Source organism: Streptopelia decaocto, assembly GCF_964273445.1.
Source record: "Streptopelia decaocto genome assembly, chromosome: 8".
NCBI classification, from domain to species: domain Eukaryota; kingdom Metazoa; phylum Chordata; class Aves; order Columbiformes; family Columbidae; genus Streptopelia; species Streptopelia decaocto.
Genome location: NC_138662.1, coordinates 21,928,094 through 21,945,780, shown reverse-complemented (window position 1 = coordinate 21,945,780; position 17,687 = coordinate 21,928,094). Strand labels below are relative to the sequence as shown.

The window sequence follows — 17,687 nt, the reverse complement described above, 5'->3', positions numbered from 1 at the left end:
CGATGCCATCCCGTCACCTGCGCACAACAGCGCTGTGCGGATCAGAATGGGAGCTGCACACCTGGGCTGCGGCTGACGGGCGGCGCGGGGGCGGGACGCGTCCTGTGCTGCCCCCCGGCGGGCGTCCCGCCAGCCGCCCCCGCTGCCCGCAGCTTCGGCTTAGAACAGGCGTTTGCCTAGAGAGAGGAACGCTACTGCGGTTAAAACCTCACCACAACGCCGAGAATATAACCAACCAACACTTTCTTTGGTATATGGGATAACATACATCTACTGGAGACAAGATAGTAACCAAGGAGCACCACTTTGTATTCCAGCTGCCAAAAAACATCCATTATACACACGCTATATATATATGTGTATGTATTTCTATAAATATAAAACAAGCTTTCTGCTAAATAAGTGAAGAAGTGCTTTACCTTTTTAGCCGTTTCAAACTCCAGCCCTTCCAAGGCTTCCATGGCCAGTTCTCTCCAGTCAGCATCGGTCACTCCCAAACACGCTATTTGATAGGCTTCTCGAAACATTTTGCGTTCCAGATATTGATACATGGGTGCAGACTGAGGATTTCCATTAAAAACATGTGTTAGAAAGCATAATACTCAGATATATCAGTGACATTCCCTACATACATTGCGGGAAAAATGTATTTGAATCGCAACCATTACAAGCTCCACAGAGAATAAATGTATGTTTTTTGCAAAACAGACAGAACAACATTCTGACGTGGTTATTACTGTATGTTTAGACAAGCTGGGTTAACTATATTCCAAACTCATCCATCATTAAATCTTCAGTTCCTTGCATATTAGGAAGTAGTTAAGAATGTGAATTCTTCTGAGCATCGTACACAGTAAATATTGTGTACAATGAGCCCATGAGGTTGGTTTGGTTTGGGTTTGGATTTTTTCAGTACTACAGAAACGGGGCAAAGGAACAGGCAGCTTGTTCTCCAAGGCCAAAGGCTGAGAAGTGGCACCACGGCCAGATGTGGAGCCCCCGGCAGCGTCCAGACCGACGGCAGCGGAGCTGCGCGCGGTAACGCCGCCGGCACAGCCCCGCGGCAGCGCGGGCTCATCGCACTGCAACTGCTAAACCCAGAACACGCTGACCCGGAGGACCTGCCCTAAAAGGGAATTATGGAGAAAGCACGGCTGTGCGCTGAGCCGGACAGACGGAGCCGCGGGACCCGCCGCTCCAGGGCCCGCTCGCTGAGTTCTGGGGGGATTTACCAATCCATCGCCTGGTCCATCTCCGCCTGCCCAACCCACGGGACGCCCCGGAGCGCACTCATCTCCGCACCGCGCCCGGGCTGCGGCACGGCGCCCGGCACCTGGGAACGCGCCTCTGCCTTTGCCGTGGCCCTTCCTGCCCACAGCGGGTGCACAATCAGAATGGTTTGAATTGCTTGTGTTGGTTGCTTTTTGGGTTTTTCTGTTTGTTTTTTCTCTTTCTTTGTTCAGTTTCTTGGACTGTTTTAGACTTTTCCATCGCTTCCCAGAAGGCAGAAAATATCATTTTGTGGAAGGCAATCTCTAAATTTAGAATATAAAGGCTGCACATGTACTACACATTCAGACTAAAATATACAGCTTAAATGTTGTCTAAACACATCCAGATGAAGCAACAATAAGACAGTATTTGATATACTCATAGAAAAATCAAATTACAATGTGAAAAAAGGTACATGGAGAGACTACAGTAAAAATACAGGAAGAGGCAACACCCAGACCATGGCTCCATCTTCGCTCCGACACGATGTGCATTGCAAGTAGAAAGGGAGCATAGAAACAACCACCAACAACAGCAAAACCAAAGTTAAATCAATTCATGCCAAATAAACAAAATTAAATAGATCATGCAATATAACTTGAACATGATGAAAGCGTGAACTGCAATCATTTTGGTAATGGAATATGAGTGAGTCTCAGAAAAGCTCCTTCACTTCTTAAACATTGATGTTTATGAAATGTAAAGCAACGCTTAACGAGATTAAAGGATTACCTGTGGAACTTCAACGGCTGACATGGAAAACACATGCAGGCAGAAGATCTTGGAGCCGTTGTAGCCCACCACGAAGCCCTGCAGCTTCTGCTGGTGGACGGGGAAGCTGCTGGCTTTGATGTTGAGGTAGCCGCCCCCCGAGAAGCACAGCATGTCCTCGCACTGCGTGTTCCAGGCCACGCTGTTGGCGTTGGGCTCCTAAGGCACAGGAGAGCCGGGGATTACAACACACGCCACCGCGCCTTCCCGCGGAAACGTGCATCCTGCAGCTAGAACGTGCGACCTGTTACCGACCGCGGGTGCACGCACTCTTACTATTCGTGTTTGCGATATTCTAAAGCATAGCCTATTCCTAACCAGATTTATAGGGACATATTTGACATCTTAATAAACAGCTATAATTGCCTTTTTTTGTATTTACTAACAATCTATCATATTAAACTGTAGCCCATATAAAATTCCACAATAATACACTGTTAGCTAGTTAGCACGTTTTATTGATCACTTTTCTGCCCGTAACAAAAAGGAAGTTACAGACCCCATCTTTGTAGCACTTCGTACTTTCTATCCAGTGTTCTCTGCAAATGTTTCATTAACATTAACGAGTGAACCCTCACACTGGCTGCTGAACTGCCAGTGAACAGAGAATTATCACTATTCATTTTGCAGCCTAGGAATACAGGACGAACAAAGAAGTTTAGGCTTTAATTCTGCTCGTACTAATGATGAAGCCAAATGCTCATTAACTGTCACACTTCAAAGGGAACAGGACAGAGCTCTAAATTAAACCAAAAAGGTCACATGTATAAGTGCTCTTTATTCAGCTGTTGCTCACATATATCTCCTGCCTTCTAATTCTCTGTCCGCCGTCTCCAAAAGGGTAGTTTTGATAGAGAAATAGATCACAGCTAAATCTACGAAATGTGGAAATGGCTTAAATGACCACTACGTGAATTTCTGAACAGGAAGGCCATCGGTGTGTTCTGTGCTCCAAAGCGCTTCCTCCCCACCCAGGTGTTTGTTAAGACTTAGAATGTTACCTGAAACAGCAGCTCTTTGGTGTGGATGTCGTAGACCAGGCAGGTGTCGTTCTCGTCCACCACGGCCAGCTTGGTGCGCGACGCGCTCATGTCCAGGCAGCGCACGGCGGTCGATTGCTTCAGCAGCACCATGGCGAGCGCGTTGTCCACAAATATCTTCAGAATCTGCGCAGATGGAAACCAGCGTCAGCCCACCCGCTCTCGCTCCCAACACCAGAAGCAGCACAGCGGCTACGCACTTCAATGCAGTTTAAAGCATGAAACCGCAATTTTTTTCAGAGATAAACTGGTCATTAAAATTAAGGAAACGCTTTCAGTTTGAGGTGTCTTGAAAAGACTTGTTTCCACAACATAATCTAAGTTACAAGCCTACACAAATAAAACACACGCTATACATCCTGGATGATTTAATGCTTCACTAGCTAAACAGTTACATTAATATACTACTACAGAGACATACAGCCCAGAGACAGAAGACACAAAGGATCTCAGTCCCTCCCTGTTCCCGTTCTCCAGGGCTTCAGTCTGAACCGCCCAGCTGCTCACTGGCTTGTGAACCCAAAGCAAAGTCCCCCTGGAGCACCCAGAGCTTCCCAGCGCCCGCCAGGTACAGCCCGGCCCGCCCGAGCACAGACGCGCTCAGGTCACCAACTGCTCCGCTTTCGTCAGCTGCTCCTAACAACTTATGGATTCAAACAAAGTCAAACATGTTTGTACAAAGTTTACAGATGGAAGAAATCAGGTTTTAATCACAAGACGAGACCCTGTCAGGTAAAGTCTGGGCTGTAAAAGAGCGTGCTGCTCCTAAGGTCTCCCCCCCAGAGCATAAGCCAGACTTTATTTGCAGTGAAAAGACACGTAACAGACGTGATGAGTTACCTGACCGTTCTTCAGGCCAACCAAGAGCCCTTCTCTTCCTGGAGGTCCTCCAATGACTTTAATGTAACGAATAAGAGATTCCATCAGCCACTCTCGTTCTTTAACGCCGCTAAAGGAGAGGCACTGTAACCTTTTCTCCTGAAGACACAAGAACATACCAAACACCGCACGGAGGTGAAGATACAGCCACCGTGTCCCTGCTGTGCTGTGTTCATACCTACACTGGCACGAGCGCCTGCTCTTACATACAAAAATCATAAAGTCAGACAGACAATTGAACAGGGTGAATTTTTTAAGGTTTTCCAGTGCTATGCACAAATAGAAACAACCGCCCCATCCTTTTCTAGCAGCCTAAGGGCAGCAGAGGCAGCGGTGGGTGCCACGCGGTGGGACCCGGCAGCACAACCTGCTCCGGCTGCTGGGACAGCACCTCGCAGCCTGTGCGCACCCCAAGAACACGCTGGATTTTTAAGGCACATACCTGGCACAAAATAATGTGATTTGAACACACAACCAGCAAGTTGCATTCAAATTTTTTTACTATCTTTTCCTTCACCCGATAATACATATCTGAAGAGTCGTCTGAGTATAACTCATAGATCAGGATTTTCTCTGGCATCTGGATTGCTAATCTGTTTTTGTAGATTGCGATTTTCTTCACGAGCTCTCTGCCTTTTATTCTGACTAGAGAAAGAAAAAACAAATACAAAAGCAATACGGTATAGGCTGACATGAAAATAATTGATACAGAAATCAGAAAACTTATTCATACATTAAAATTGCACCTTGTAAAGCATCTCTAGAATTGAAAGTAGATTCCTGCTTGGATACATTTGTCGTTCTGCATCTGCCTAAGCTACCATCCCCAGTGCAATTTCTCACCCTCTGTCATAGTAAACAGCACATTCTGGGACAACACTTCGACCCCTGGCCATGCAAAGCCAGTGGACATGAAGACACAAAGTAAACACAAGCCCTTGAGGCTGCAAGGAAGGAAAAAAAGAGCTAACTATGATGTGCAGTATTGTTATCCCATTGACAGATTAAAAACTTATCTCCAAAGCCTCTGCCCCTCCCAGTGTCCTTGCAAATCCCATGTCTTTCATTAAGCCTGTCAGCGCTGAGCCTCCAGATCCAGGTTTGCGCTCTCCTGCGAACGCTGCTCCGCAGCTCTACCGTCAAAGCGACGGCCCGTCTGGTACGGGCAGCGCACAGTCCGAGTGTTCCGATGGATGTTAATTAAAACACCAAACCAGAACAGAATGAGTGATGCTCTGGCCTGAGTGCAAGTGTGAAATTACCTTTTTGCTCAGTGATGAGGTGCTGGACAATAACATCAGTCATGCTGTCCCTGTAAGCATAGCGATCTTTATACAGGCCGTGAACAGTGCTGAAAATCAACTGATAAAAGGATATTGTTCCATCTTGGCATCCTACTGCCTGAACACAAGAAGAAAACGATTTCCATTAACTGATTCATGTAGGTGAGAACTGACAAAGGTACAGCATTTGTATGAGCATCATATTCCTTTTCATGCCCAACACACAGACTGACACCAGTTACTGTATTAGGCAGCGGCAGCAGTGCAGTGCAAGGTGGGGAGCGGCCTCATGGCCGTGGGGGGGGGTTGGTTTGATTGCGTTGTTGGGTTTGGGGTTTTTCCTGGGGGTGGTGGGTTGGTTTCTGGTTTTAAATTCTCTCTGTATCTTCCCGATTGCGCAGTGACACGGAGTGAAGCATTTCTGGCTGACGGTTGTCTTGCAGGCATTTTCCACGAGGTGTAATGCTAGAAATTCAATGTTTTCTTGCCAACATGGAACTAGATTGGGTCAATGTAGAAATGAGCTGCCATTTTTTCTTTTCTTCCCTCCTCTATTATGGTTAAAACGCAGCAAATGCCTTACCATATGAAAAGAGCTGTTGGGCTCATTTACAGCCTCTTGCAGCTGAAGTTCTACTCCTGCAGGCTATTTGTAACTCTGGTGGCAGTTCCAGGGCCTCCCCAGCCGCTGCTGAGGTTCTGCTGCCTCAGTAAGAGCGTCCAGGTTGAACAAGTGAGTTTGAAAACTACGGTCTTACCTCTATGACAAACTCTCTACGAAAAAGTCAGAAAAATGCTCCTACTCACCACATAGTTGGAGTCTGGCTTAACTTTGCACGTCCACACCCAGCTGCTTTGCTCTCCTATGGTACCCAGCCGCACGCCATCCTTCGTGAAGAGGGAAACTTGTTTGTCTGAACCGCCCAGTAAAATATACTCTCCTTTAGTGAAATAGCTAACACAGCAAGGGTCAAAATTGAGCATTCTGTCCTTCCCAACCTACAAGGGGAATAAAATCAACAACATTAGCAAAAGGATCATTTCGTGTTTTCCCATGGCAACGAGTGCCATCACTGATACCATCCTTCCCACTCCCCCGGCCACGCACAGCTTTTTATACCCAGAATCATGGGTTATATTACGATTCCCAAGGCAGCTCTAAACCACATCCAAGTATCCCCCCAAACCACGCTACTCAGAACACAGCAAGGCACAAAACCCCCCTTAACTGGCTGGAAGAAACACAAAGGTCTCTTCTACAGAGCAGTAAGCCAGGTCACAGTCAGTCGAGCTGTAAGGGCCTTAATACAAAAACTGTAAGAGAGCAGCTGAGTTGCCATGGGAGAAACCAGAGCTGAGGGACAAGATGGTGAAACAAAACCAAAGCGGACTCATAAAAGGCTGGCAAAACAGAACTCATTTAATGTAGCTAATAGAGCTCTAGTACGCAAACACTCTGAGTACAGGACCCAGAACAGTCAGAATGCCCTGCCGCTCCTGCCTCACGCTGTCAAACACACCTGTTTGCCGCTCAGCTGGTAGAAGGAAAGTTTCTGACCCCAGTCTGCCACAGCCAAAATATCATTGCGTTCGTCTCTAAAACAACAAAGAAAGTAGTCATTCTACAGCAATTCATTAACACATTTCTTAGAGCAATAGGGCAAATAAGATAGCAGAATGTACTTCATGTTACTCTTTAAAAACCACAAACTGAAAGGACAGCGGATACATCTTGCTGTTTAAAACCAAAAAACAGCTTGGGGACACAAAAGAAAAATGTGCCTCCTTTACAGGAATGGCCGCAGAGCCTGATGTGTCACCTCGCGTGCAGCAGCGCCCGCAGCGGGGACGGTGACGCCCGCGGTCCCTGCAGCGGGTGCGGCGCGGGCGCTGGTCGCGGCGGCAGCGCCGGCAGGTGCAGGTACCAGCGAGGGGGAAGCGCAGCCCCGCGGGGACCCCGGCGGAGCAGGGAGGGTGCGCAGGGTTAGCGCTGCACCTGCGGCTCGCAGCAGAACACCGGAGTCTCTTCTCCACCGCCCCTTGCCAGGAAGGGAGATGGCGGCCCGGACGTTCCGCTGCAAACAAAGCTTCCCGCCAGCAGCCAAGCAAAAAGGGAGCAATTAAAAAACCTGATGGAAATCCAGCTGTTCAGTAAGCCCATCCCTTTGCTCAATGCGTGATGCAGGCACCCGTGGGGAGAAGCAACGTGCTGTCACGTACTTAAGAACTATCTCATAATGAACACAGAGTTAATTAAGATCATACAGGCATCTGTTCATCCAGAATTTCCTCCTTTGTGAATGCCTGATTTTGTACCCTGCATAATACTGTCTGCCCTCGGTCCTTTCTGTACATTACTGTTCTAGATAATATACATATATATGTTCCTTTGAAGTTTCACTCACAAGTTGGAATCCTCAGAGGCCGCCTCTCCCTGCGGGTCTGGGCTGTGTGTCTCACTACCCTGCCCAGCGCCAGGCCGGGCTGGCGGTGCCGCTGTCTCCGCTACACAGCTGTGACCTGACTCCGCTCCGCCATCTGCTCTGCTCCAAAACCTCTCCCACCGACTGCAATAGCAAGTGTCTGTTCACACATCTGGGACAATATTCCCTCTGGACTGAACTGAAGTGAAAAAACAGCTGCTCTCTCTCCCCCAATCCAAACAGACACTCACGGCCCCCACCACCCACAAAACGAACAACCAAACAAGACACCAAACAACCAACCAAACAACAGCACGAACACGACAGACAAAGGAAATGTTTCTTGAGAAATAAGTGGAACTGGTTCCCAGTTTCTCCATCCAGTTAAAGACCAGCAGCAAAACCAAAACCCACTACATGATCACTTAAAAAAAGGTAACGTAGTACATGGCGTTAATCTGGTTGAGCAGGGATAAAAGTCAAACCTTTCTGCAATCAATAAGCCAAGGATTATCTGTTCAGCATGACCAAAAAGGAAGTGTGACATTATTTACCTGGATGGATTCCAACAGATGGACCATATTGGAGCTGAAGCACCCCCTGCGCGCTCTATTTTAACCTTCTCGTCACCGTTTTTATTCCTGATGCTGACAACGCCGTTGAACATCCCCAAAGCCAGGTACTGCCCATCGTTGGTCCAGCTGACAAAACACACACACTGAGAGCAAACTGCTGAAAACAAGCAGCAGGGAGGCAGGATGGTGCCCACACCGTGGGGATGGCAGAAACAGACTGGGAGGCAGCCAGTCATCCTACAGGGTGTTTATGCACCTAAATCCACATTCACGGAAACAGCATGCACGACAGCAGAACATTTTATAATATACACAGAAATTTAAAAATGTAGAAATAAAAACAACCCGCTATCATCTGCTTGCAATACTCCTAATGTGTGCTAAGCAGCGGATACATTAGGGGATGACAGTGTTGGCAGGATTCAGGAGTGTTTATGAGCCACAGTGAGAACCTGCTCGGCTCGGACCGCGCGGTGCGGGACGGAGGAGGCCTGGCTCCCGCTCCGGTCTGTCGGGCAGATAGACGGTGGCTTTGCACAAGTTAACGTGCCCTCGCTTCAGTTCCTCGGAACGGGAACATCTCCTCCTGCTGAAATACCAACAGCCGGGAGAACAGCTCTACGAACCAAGAGCAGAACTGGGTTTCCTCTGACGTAATTTTCCAGCTGTTGCACGGGCCGGCTGCGCAGAGGCAGCGAGACACCGGACACCTGCTCAGGACCAGAGCGCCTCTCTCATGTCTTCACAAGAATTCAGGTATGAGCAGGATCAAATAAAACCCAAATCCCTTGGCTATTAAAAAAGGGGGAGAAGCCTCTCGTACCACCACGTACTGTCACTGCACAGGCTGAACCATTTCACCTGAACTTTTTTTATTTTAAAGCTTACATATTATTTTTCATTGTTTGTATTGAAAAAAATGACATGGGTAATCCTTAGAACTTACCTACAGCAAGTAATCTTACTGCTGGTTTTAGTTTTAGAGACTGACTTCTGTTCAGGAGACCACAAGCCTTGATGGAAGCAAACAAAAAGCCAAAATAAGTGACATGTAAGCATTTACCAGTGTTCAGACTAGAAACCGATACTGCCAAAAAACTCAGCTGGAACTTTAGAGGGATCAAAGTCTCATCCACTGCTAGAAGAACATTTAAATCTAGAAGAACATTTAAATACATGTTATTTGTCAGTAACTGGGGAAAAAAATCCACCTAAATACCACAGAGGGTGTCTCTCCAGCACAACAGGGTCCCACGGTGGTACATTCTACCCCTTGGCAGCCGTGCCGGCACCCCGCACCGCGCCCGCACAGCTTCTGGCTAACGGGGCTGGGGGACACCTACCGAAGTCACTGGAAGAGCAGGACGCCAGCTGATGCGTCAGAGGGTTGTACGAGACGCACTGGATAGAGTCATTATGCCTAGAACGAAGTTACAGCCATATTTCAATAAATCACTCGTAAATGCCCGCTTTGCTGACTTTCAGCAAGATAGCCGAAAGGTTTGCCAGATGCCAGAAATAATTCAATCAGTTTATATTACACTAAATTAATCTGCAATTACTGTAAACTAAATCGGTAATAAACCTTAAAAACACTTGGTTTTAAGCGGCAGCATTCACTGTATTTCATCAAGGTTGGCTAAAAATGTATGCAGAGGGTGGTTTGTGAAGCGTGACTGAAGGCGCTATCCAAATTCCAACCCAAATGTGCTTGGTTTAGATTCTAAAACAAGTGCTCGTAGAATACCAGTTTGTGCACTAACTAGGGATACATGTACACACACGGTCAGAAACAGGATCTGAAGATGTCGTTTAAGAGGGATGACAGGAAAATAAAGTCAGAAGCTGGATGGAAACATACTGAAAGTACCAAATCTTACATTTAATTTGGTCTTTGAACCAGAAGGATATTAATTTTATTATACAAGATCAGAGTCAGATTCTGTTTCATTTTCTTTCGATGTATACATTTCCTCAGTCCTCTGACAGCCCTTTAAATTCAGAGATTATCTAGACTTCTCACACTCTTTTATGCCTTTAATTGCTTTCCTGCCTCGTTCAGACACTCTGACTGTTCTTTTCCTCTTCCCCGTTCCCCACTCACCAGCGTTTTCTCTGACCTCAGTCAACCTTCTTCCAAATCTAGAGCACGTACTCTCTGCCAGCACAAGTGCACAATCAAAGCCCGCTTTTGAGGAACACAATTGAAAGGCATCACTTACGTGTATTTCAGAATTCCTTCTAACTTTGAAGTCCAAATTATCACACTTTTATCAGCAGAGCCAGATGCAAAACGTTTGCCTAGGAATTAAATAGAATTTAAATCCCACACATACAAGAGGCACTTTAATTCCAAATACTCAATCAAAGGGAGAGCAGGAAGCTCTTGAACCTGCCAAGGCTCAGCAAAGCGCCTGACGCTGCAAAGGCCTCGATGTGGCCGCGCTCCCCCAGCCCCGCGCCGCCCCGTGACGTTGTTTGGCGTTCACAGAGCGCCAGGGGAGGCAGGAACAGCCCTTCCAGCACCGTCAGGCACCGTGATTTGTGTCAGGGGAAAAACGGGACATTGTCACAGGTATCGCCTACACCTGGAACAGCAGCATTTGAGAGCGAGTCCTTTGAGTCCCCACAGAACGAGAATCGGAGACAATGACGGGACTGGAAGCAGAGTAAGGTCTGCAGAGAGCACTGAAATGCGTCAGGGATCAGATCGGGGAGCTTTGGGCTGGAGGGGCTGTGGGAATACAAACCAGAGGCAGGCGGATCTCTGGGTACCCACCTCCCTCACTACCCCACACACACAAACGTAGCCATCGTGAAGCAGAAGCACAGTGGGGACCACAGCTCTTGGATGAACAGGTGGCCTTACGCCAAATGTACAGGACTGCTGCACGTGGCATTGGTACGGGAGTCCAAACCCTCCGTGAAAAACGAGCAAACAAAACACCAGCACTCACACACGTTCAAAATGCGGTTACTGAAACATCCCTGGTTTCTCTGTTTATCAATAAGAAATGGAAGATGTGCACTTCTCAAACCAGACAACAAAATCATATTTACCATCTTTAGCATACGCCACACAGTACACGGTGTCCTTATGTCCTTTCAAAGGCTGAATCAAGGTTCCATCAGAAGTATCATATACCTGTTTAAACAGGGGGAAACAAAACCAAACATACAACACAGGAAACAGACACAAAATCTTTCCATGAGGACCAGGATATAAAATTACCGGAGGCCAACAAGATTACACACTTTGTGTTTGCTTTTTTGCACAGCACACAGCCCATGCAAGACAAAACGTTTGAAAGCGTAGAAGCAGCTTTCCTCATGAGATACTGCTGGGACTGAAAGAAGACTCAGTGTCAGAAAATTACATGCACTAAAGAAATCTCCAAAGAGCTCATTTGGGCAGCTTGTTTTACTTCTTTCTCTTCTTTCCCCTGCACTGAATGTTAAAACATAATAAATTACTAGAAAGGACCATCACTAAATATACCATTCTGTGAAAAACAAATAAAATACGTATAAAATAATAAAGCCTACATCTCTACAACTGCGTCATCCATCCCTCCATCCCGCAGGATGCAGGTTGATGGATTCCAAACCACCGGGTGAGGTGCGAGAGGATGAGATGACACAAGAGACTTAAATCTCATTACTCTCGGAAACAGAGCTTGAAACTTGGAAAGAAACATTAAAAAGCTTCAAAACGCTTTATGGTTAGTCTGCATTAATATGTATGTAAAGATGAGGCTGGACTGGCAGAGATAAAAGGATTTTGATGGGTTATATTCATAAGTTAATGTGAAAGAAATCATATTCATACAGCTGTAAATGCAAAACGAAAGAAAAAGTTTCCTACCAGCAGCCTGTTTCCAGCAGCGATGACCAGCTGAGTCCCATCCGGTTTGAACGCAAGGTCATAAATGCTAAAGAAAAAAACAGATTAGTAGGCAGAAAATATATTCCCTTTAGCGTCAAAGACGCCGCACAGCGGAGCTGCTGCCTGCGAGCCCCGAGCGCCGCGACTCGGAGCACGGCCCGGGCCCAGCCCCCGCTGCCGAGCCCCGAGCCCCGAGACTCGGAGCACAGCCCGGGCCCAGCCCCCGCTGCCGAGCGCCGCGACTCGGAGCACGGCCCGGGCCCAGCCCCCGCTGCCGAGCGCCGCGACTCGGAGCACAGCCCGGGCCCAGCCCCCGCTGCCGAGCCCCGAGACTCGGAGCACAGCCCGGGCCCAGCCCCCGCTGCCGAGCCCCGAGACTCGGAGCACGGCCCGGGCCCAGCTCCCGCTGCCGAGCCCCGAGCGCCGCGCTGAGCGCACACGGACCCGCCCGGCACACGGGCTGCTGCCGGGGCTGCGCGGAACGTGGAAAGGCCAAACCAGCCCCCAGCAAGGCTCCGCTTCACCGGATCCCGGCACCCGGAGGCCCGGGGCACCGGACAGCGGCGCCGGACAGCGGTCCCTGCGCGCGGGGCGGGCCCAGCGCCGCCTCAACGAGATGCCCCGGGCCGCTCCGCGCGAGGATCGGCCGTGCCCGGCCCCGCTCCCCGGCCCGCCCCGGCGCCCAGGCCAGGCCCCCCCGGGCCGGCCGCGCCCGCTGTCCCCGGGCCGCTCACCACTGCTCGGCCTTGTCGCGCCAGGTGAGCGCGGTCCGCATCCCCCGGCCGGATGTTTACCCCCGCCCTGCGCTGCCACGGGCAACGCGCATGCGCCCGGGGTCCCACCGGCCCGCCGGCACGGCAGGGGGCGCCCTCCAGCGCGGCCGGGGTGCGCTTGCGCAGGAGAGGAGGCGGGAAGGGCGGCACGTCACGTGACGTGACAGCGGAGCGCGGTTCGGCGGCGCGATGGCGGAGCGGGAACCCGAGCAGGGTCCCGAGCAGGGTCCCGCCCGAGCGGCTCCTTCCCCCAGCAGCCTCCCGAGCGGCAGCCGAGACGGGGCGGCGCTGGAGCGCCCCGGCGGCGGGGGCCCGGCAGAGAGGGGCGGCCCCGGCGGCTGGCGGACGGTGACCAGGCGGCGGCGGTCGGGCCGCACTGCGGGCAGAACCGACGTGTATTTCGTCAGGTGAGGGTGCGGCCCGGGGCCGGGCCCGCCCCCGCTGCTCGGGGCCGCGCTCGCCCCCGCTGCTCGGGGCCGCGCTCGCCGTGACGCGCTGTGGCGGGGCGGGCGCGGAGCGGGTGTCCCCGGGTGTCCGTGAAGGCTCCGCAGACCTCGCTTGGTCGAGGCCCAGCGCTGTGTGCGCAGCCACCGGCCTGTCAGCTGCTCGTTTGTTGTTCTTAATCACCACAACGGTTGTTTAGGTGAAGAGCGGGAGAATGGAGAAGTCTCACAATCCGGTTTTCTCTCATCCCACAGCCCTGAAGGGAATAAGCTGAGATCGAAAAAGGCACTTGTGGAGTATCTTCGGAAAACTGGGGAGACAACACTAACAGCAGAAGATTTTGGTTTTACAGGCCCTCGTCGGAGCAGCACCCGCTCCAGGGCGACAAGGTGCAGCACAAAAGCTGCGGGAACTGTTTTGGAGAATGAGTGTTGTCACAGTCAAGTGAGAGGGCTCAGTACACAACACAGGGCAGAGGACAGAACTGGAAACAGACACCTGGAAGATGTCACCTCTGCTCTGGAAAGCGAAGATTTGGTCACAAAAGGCATAAAACCAGAGGACTGTTTGAAAAACACAAAAAAGAGGGCAAGTAGGAAAAGCGTTCAGAATACGAAAACTGGAAGAAGCTCAGAAAAGAGGAATCGAGATAATACCCAACCCAAAAGGCCGAGAAGAGTGTGTAACAAACAGGAAAGAGAGTGCGTTCAAAACAAGAAGCTCTGCAGAGGGACAGAGCCGCTTGCTGCTGGCGGTCAGGGTGTCGACGATCAGAACACAGACCCCGCGGGTGCAGGAAAAGCACGGGTGAGGGTCTCCAGGGCCCGGTCGGACACACGGCTGAGATCGGTGCCGGCTCGTGAGCAAAGGGAATTGCAGAGCCTGGCAGAGCAGGAATGTGTGGAGACGGGTTCTGATAACGCAGCTTCTGCAAAGTCTGAGGAGAAAACCAACGGACTGAACATAGGGAAAGAGACGGACAGAGGGAGTCGAGGTACCCGGGACGTTAAATCTGACGCTGGAATGGATGCTGACGTCTGGCAGCCCTGTGACGAGAAGAGCTTCACCACAGTTAAAATGCCATCAGGTATTTGTGTGGGTTTGGGCAGAATATTATCCTAACGTGCTGCCAGGGCTTCTCCTGACTGTACGAGCAAAGTATTGCGCTTCAGGTCACGCTGCTTTGACATCTGAAACCATCTCATTTCTTTATCCAACAGCATTTAACTTAATGCAGATTAATTCACAACTGGAACTTACTCTACTGATGTCTTCAGCTGTATAGTGTAATATAATAATGTTCATTCATTTAATGTTGTTGCACAGTCGGTCAGTTTGATTCATAAAAAGGCTTGTTCTAGCTTGTTTCAGACGCTGCAGTATGTGGAAAACGTTTAGTCCTTGGTTGTGGTTTGAGCCTGTTTCCTCAGACTGAGGCAAAGTAACAGTTTATCTTCTGAAGATTTTGTATAGAGTTGAAATACAGAGAGTACTGGAGTGGATCTAAAGCACGTTTATGTCTGTAGGCCTACAAGAAATCCTTGTATTTCCCTCACAACGTGAAGTGGAAATGGTGTGTGAAACGTGACAGCAAAATACTTGGTTTTTCTCTTTTTAATGCTGAAGTATTATTTCTTTACAGAAGAGTCTATCCCACGAACGCAAGTGGATAGGAGGAAAACAAGTCCATATTTTTCAAGTAAATACAATAAAAAAGGTATAATATTCCTTAGGGAAATAAATGTTTTCTGGGGGAAGGAACAGGCTGGCTCAAGATGATGTTCTGGAAGATCCCCAGTTTTAGGCTGGCTGTGCTTAGGTGGCATCAGAGAGCCCGGCTTACTGCTCCAGGGCTGAGCTGGGCCTGTTTTAAGCCTCTGTGGTTTGTATCTTGCAAACCACCGTTGGGTCTGGTTCCGAACTCCTCGGCAGCTGTGCGGCGCGGGGCCGTGTGGGCTCGGGGGAGCTCTGGTCAGCCCCTGGGGTGTTTCCCTGTCGGGGGGACTCCCTGCGCCCCTCAGCTGCTGCTCCGTGCTGGGGGGACCTGGGGACCCCCTCCCCAAATCTGTGGAGCACAGCCAGGCAGCCGCGGCTCCTGCCGCCTGTGCAGGGGACACAGTCCCCGGCAGTTCTGTGAAATGGCGTGTGAATTGCGGCGGTCCCTCCTCATGCAGTGCCCCCACCAGAGGAATCTGCTTCAAATGTTCTGCATTTTAAACGGTATTTTCCTTTAAGTGGGTGAGTCCCTCCTTCATTGCCCAGTAACCTTTCCTGCGCTGCCTCTGTACAGCCCCCAGCCCGCCTAGGAGGAAAGCCTTGAGGAAATGGACTCCTCCACGGTCTCCTTTTAATTTGGTCCAGGAAACACTTTTCCACGATCCATGGAAACTTCTCATTGCAACTATATTTCTCAATAAAACCTCAGGTAAATAGAGCGGTACAATTTCATATTGTGTAAATGTAAGGGTGGTGTTAGAACAGCTGTGATTTTTAGTGGCATTAATGAAATAATAAATGTATATTATGGCATTGGATTAGAAAAAAATGTTTAATTAGTAACTCTTGCCCTGATAAAAGCTCCCGGCAAAACATGCACACAGATAACTTGAGGAGAGAATGACCTGCGGTCTTCTGTTGGTGGTGGTTTCTCTCGCCAGGTAAAATGGCAATTCCTGTGCTCTGGGAGTTCTTCAGAAAATACCCTTCTCCCGAAGTGACCCGGGCTGCCGACTGGCAGGAGATGTCCGAGCTGCTCAGACCGCTCGGCCTCTACGCGCTCAGAGCCAAAACCATCATCAAGTTCTCCGGTAGGTTTTCCCGACTGTGTTCATGGAGCGGCTTGAATGGCACCAGGGAGACAAATATTCAGCCAGCACTCTGGGACTTTCTGTTTGGCAAATACTGCTGGTGGTTTATTTTATGCAGCTTCGCGGTGTTGTTGGTCTCACACATGCAAAGCTGTTGATCCTGTTGTCTTAACCGAGACTGAAATAACACATAGATAGTGAGATGGGCAAGAGGCCTTTGTCTGGGAGACTTCCCAGGGGGGAAGGTATGAACGCCTGCAGGACTTGCTGGGGGTTCTGTGCTCTGCTTAGGTGGCTCTGCTCTGCTTGGCAGCAGGTGGCCTCCAGAAGGCCCTTCCAGATGGAATTTTTCTTTGATTCTGATATTTTCTGTACATAGAATGAAAGCATTGCTCTGTGGGTTCAGGGGAGATGGAATTAAAACTCACCCGCAGCGATTTGTTTAAAAGGTGTTTAAGATACACCCTGTAGGATTTCATCATCTGCTTTCAGCAGGAAAGACCTAAAACTTGTGTTTTGCATTGAGAGTGTCCCAAAGTGCTGCTTGAGCAGCAGGGAGCGGGGTTTGGTGCCAGCGCGGGCAGTGAGGGGTGTGCTGTGTTGCAGACGAGTACCTGAGCAAGCGCTGGCGCTACCCCATCGAGCTGCACGGCATCGGCAAGTACGGGAACGACTCCTACCGCATCTTCTGCGTCAACGAGTGGAAGGAGGTGGGTGCTGCGGCGGCTCACTTGGGTTAAAGAAATGGAGCAATGTTTATATCTTCAGTAGGTTGAATTCCTAGAATGTACCTTTTACAAGTCTGAACCTGTAAGTGGAGACTCGGCACCTCGATTTTATTTTCTGTAATTTTGCATTTTCACTGTTATTTTTCTTGTTTCCTCGATGTGGGGGTGAGTCTCTTCCCAGCCCCAGTTAAGATGTGAGTTCCGTGTGTTTCCTGCTGTCTCTGCGGTTGGTGCTGGGGGGTGTGGGCTGTGCTGGCTCCTCTGGTGGGGCACACGGGCCGTTCTGCTCTCTGGTGTAGGACCCCTCCCCATTCACGGGGAGCGGCCCGGCCAGGGGCTGTACCCGTGTCTGGCGGGGCGGAGGCGCCTGGAGCGCGGAGGGGAGATGGGCAGAGCGGGGGCTGTGCTGGGAGCAGGTGTTGTACTGACTGCTGACACTCTGCTGTGCTTCAGGTGCAGCCGCAGGACCACAAGTTAAACGTGTATCACACGTGGCTGCGGGAGAACCAGGAGAGCCTGAGCCTCGGCTGAGCGGCAACCGAGCGGCAACCGAGCAGCAACCGCGCCCCGGCGGAGCGCAGCCGGTGCCCTTGCAGCGCTGGCTCCTGCGGTGGGTGTCCTTGCAGGCTCCTGTGCTCACCAGGGTCTTAATTTGTGTGTGTGTGTAACGTGCCCAGCGCTGCTCATCGCTCATAGAATGTGTAAAATATCTGTACATTTCTAATAAACGTATCCGTGTTTTTGTACCGCCTGTTCCTTCTGGGCCCCGTTCCCGCTCCCGCGGGTCCCCGCCCGCTCTGCGGAGC

General features: G+C 50.2%; 2 protein-coding genes across 5 annotated transcripts in view; one reads left to right on the top strand and one right to left on the bottom strand.

Moving 5' to 3' along the window:
- Positions 1-12,938, bottom strand: part of IFT122 (intraflagellar transport 122) — a 28,526-nt gene extending 15,588 nt beyond the window's left edge. For 2 of the 3 annotated variants that reach the window (XR_014184755.1, XM_082059918.1), the window contains exons 1-16: positions 12,864-12,938; positions 12,109-12,175; positions 11,304-11,388; positions 10,466-10,544; positions 9,587-9,663; positions 9,190-9,256; positions 8,223-8,369; positions 7,651-7,812; positions 6,766-6,841; positions 6,053-6,244; positions 5,225-5,363; positions 4,405-4,607; positions 3,924-4,061; positions 3,045-3,209; positions 2,005-2,202; positions 420-560 (exon numbers count right to left, since the gene is read on the bottom strand). Coding sequence is in view for 2 of the 3 variants with exons in the window: in XM_082059918.1 (XP_081916044.1) it covers positions 420-560; positions 2,005-2,202; positions 3,045-3,209; positions 3,924-4,061; positions 4,405-4,607; positions 5,225-5,363; positions 6,053-6,244; positions 6,766-6,841; positions 7,651-7,812; positions 8,223-8,369; positions 9,190-9,256; positions 9,587-9,663; positions 10,466-10,544; positions 11,304-11,388; positions 12,109-12,175; positions 12,864-12,904 (1,977 nt within the window). In the remaining variant the exon portion in view is untranslated. The remainder of the gene's footprint in view (positions 1-419; positions 561-2,004; positions 2,203-3,044; positions 3,210-3,923; positions 4,062-4,404; positions 4,608-5,224; positions 5,364-6,052; positions 6,245-6,765; positions 6,842-7,650; positions 7,813-8,222; positions 8,370-9,189; positions 9,257-9,586; positions 9,664-10,465; positions 10,545-11,303; positions 11,389-12,108; positions 12,176-12,863) is intronic. The other variant, XM_082059919.1, reaches the window with a different exon arrangement.
- A 108-nt stretch (positions 12,939-13,046) lies between these two features.
- MBD4 (methyl-CpG binding domain 4, DNA glycosylase) lies at positions 13,047-17,621 on the top strand. 2 transcript variants are annotated; one of them, XM_082060394.1, is made up of 7 exons: positions 13,047-13,309; positions 13,601-14,433; positions 14,989-15,045; positions 15,637-15,771; positions 16,004-16,153; positions 16,760-16,863; positions 17,335-17,621. In XM_082060394.1, the coding sequence occupies exons 1-7, from the start codon at positions 13,092-13,094 to the stop codon at positions 17,410-17,412; spliced, it is 1,575 nt and encodes a 524-aa protein (XP_081916520.1). In that variant the 5' UTR covers positions 13,047-13,091; the 3' UTR covers positions 17,413-17,621. The 2 variants fall into 2 exon arrangements, with proteins under 2 accessions (XP_081916520.1, XP_081916519.1); XM_082060393.1 differs by having other exon boundaries at positions 13,048-13,309; positions 14,989-15,063.
- Positions 17,622-17,687: the final 66 nt, after the last annotated feature.

Bases quoted from the DNA above. Each gene is read 5' to 3' on its own strand.
- MBD4 (XM_082060393.1), top strand. From the start codon at position 13,092: ATGGCGGAGCGGGAACCCGAGCAGGGTCCCGAGCAGGGTCCCGCCCGA. The intron at 13,310-13,600 runs GTGAGGGTGCGG...CTCATCCCACAG, and splicing joins ACCGACGTGTATTTCGTCAG to CCCTGAAGGGAATAAGCTGA. The intron at 15,064-15,636 runs GTATAATATTCC...GCCTCTGTACAG, and splicing joins AAGTAAATACAATAAAAAAG to CCCCCAGCCCGCCTAGGAGG.